The following is a 360-nucleotide window of genomic DNA, read 5'->3' as shown; positions in this document are numbered from 1 at the left end:
CCTTGATGGGAACAGCCATTTCCACGCTCGGGCTGCTCCCTACACTCCTAAACAGCATGGAGCACAGCTGGGGAGGGATGCCCCCAGCCCCTTCCCCAAGGACTCAGGCAGGCAGAGACTGGGGATACTGGGGATATCGCAAATGCACCAGCACCAGACCCCACAGGCTGCCCCCCCTTCGCAGCCTGGAGTACATCAGCCTCCCGCGGGGAGAGCCGCAGCATCACCACTCACCTCCGCCTTCTCCATCTTGCTCTGGGCCTCCACCTGCGCCACGATCTCACTCATGTTGGTCTCCAGCACCATGCCGCCTATCACCACCTCCTGCAAGATGTGGTGAACCTGCGAGGGAAGGGAAGG

General features: G+C 62.2%; 1 protein-coding gene across 1 annotated transcript in view; it reads right to left on the bottom strand.

Moving 5' to 3' along the window:
* Positions 1-227: 227 nt before the first annotated feature.
* AP3S2 (adaptor-related protein complex 3, sigma 2 subunit) overlaps positions 228-360 on the bottom strand; it is a gene marked incomplete at both ends in the record, with an annotated part of 5,927 nt that continues 5,794 nt past the window's right edge. The window contains one exon of the mRNA XM_009585271.1: positions 228-342. Within this exon, the coding sequence (XP_009583566.1) occupies positions 228-342 (115 nt within the window). The remainder of the gene's footprint in view (positions 343-360) is intronic.

Source organism: Fulmarus glacialis, unplaced genomic scaffold (assembly GCF_000690835.1).
Source record: "Fulmarus glacialis isolate BGI_N327 unplaced genomic scaffold, ASM69083v1 scaffold31469, whole genome shotgun sequence".
Taxonomy (NCBI): Eukaryota; Metazoa; Chordata; class Aves; order Procellariiformes; family Procellariidae; genus Fulmarus; species Fulmarus glacialis.
This window is presented reverse-complemented; position numbering and strand designations above follow the sequence as displayed.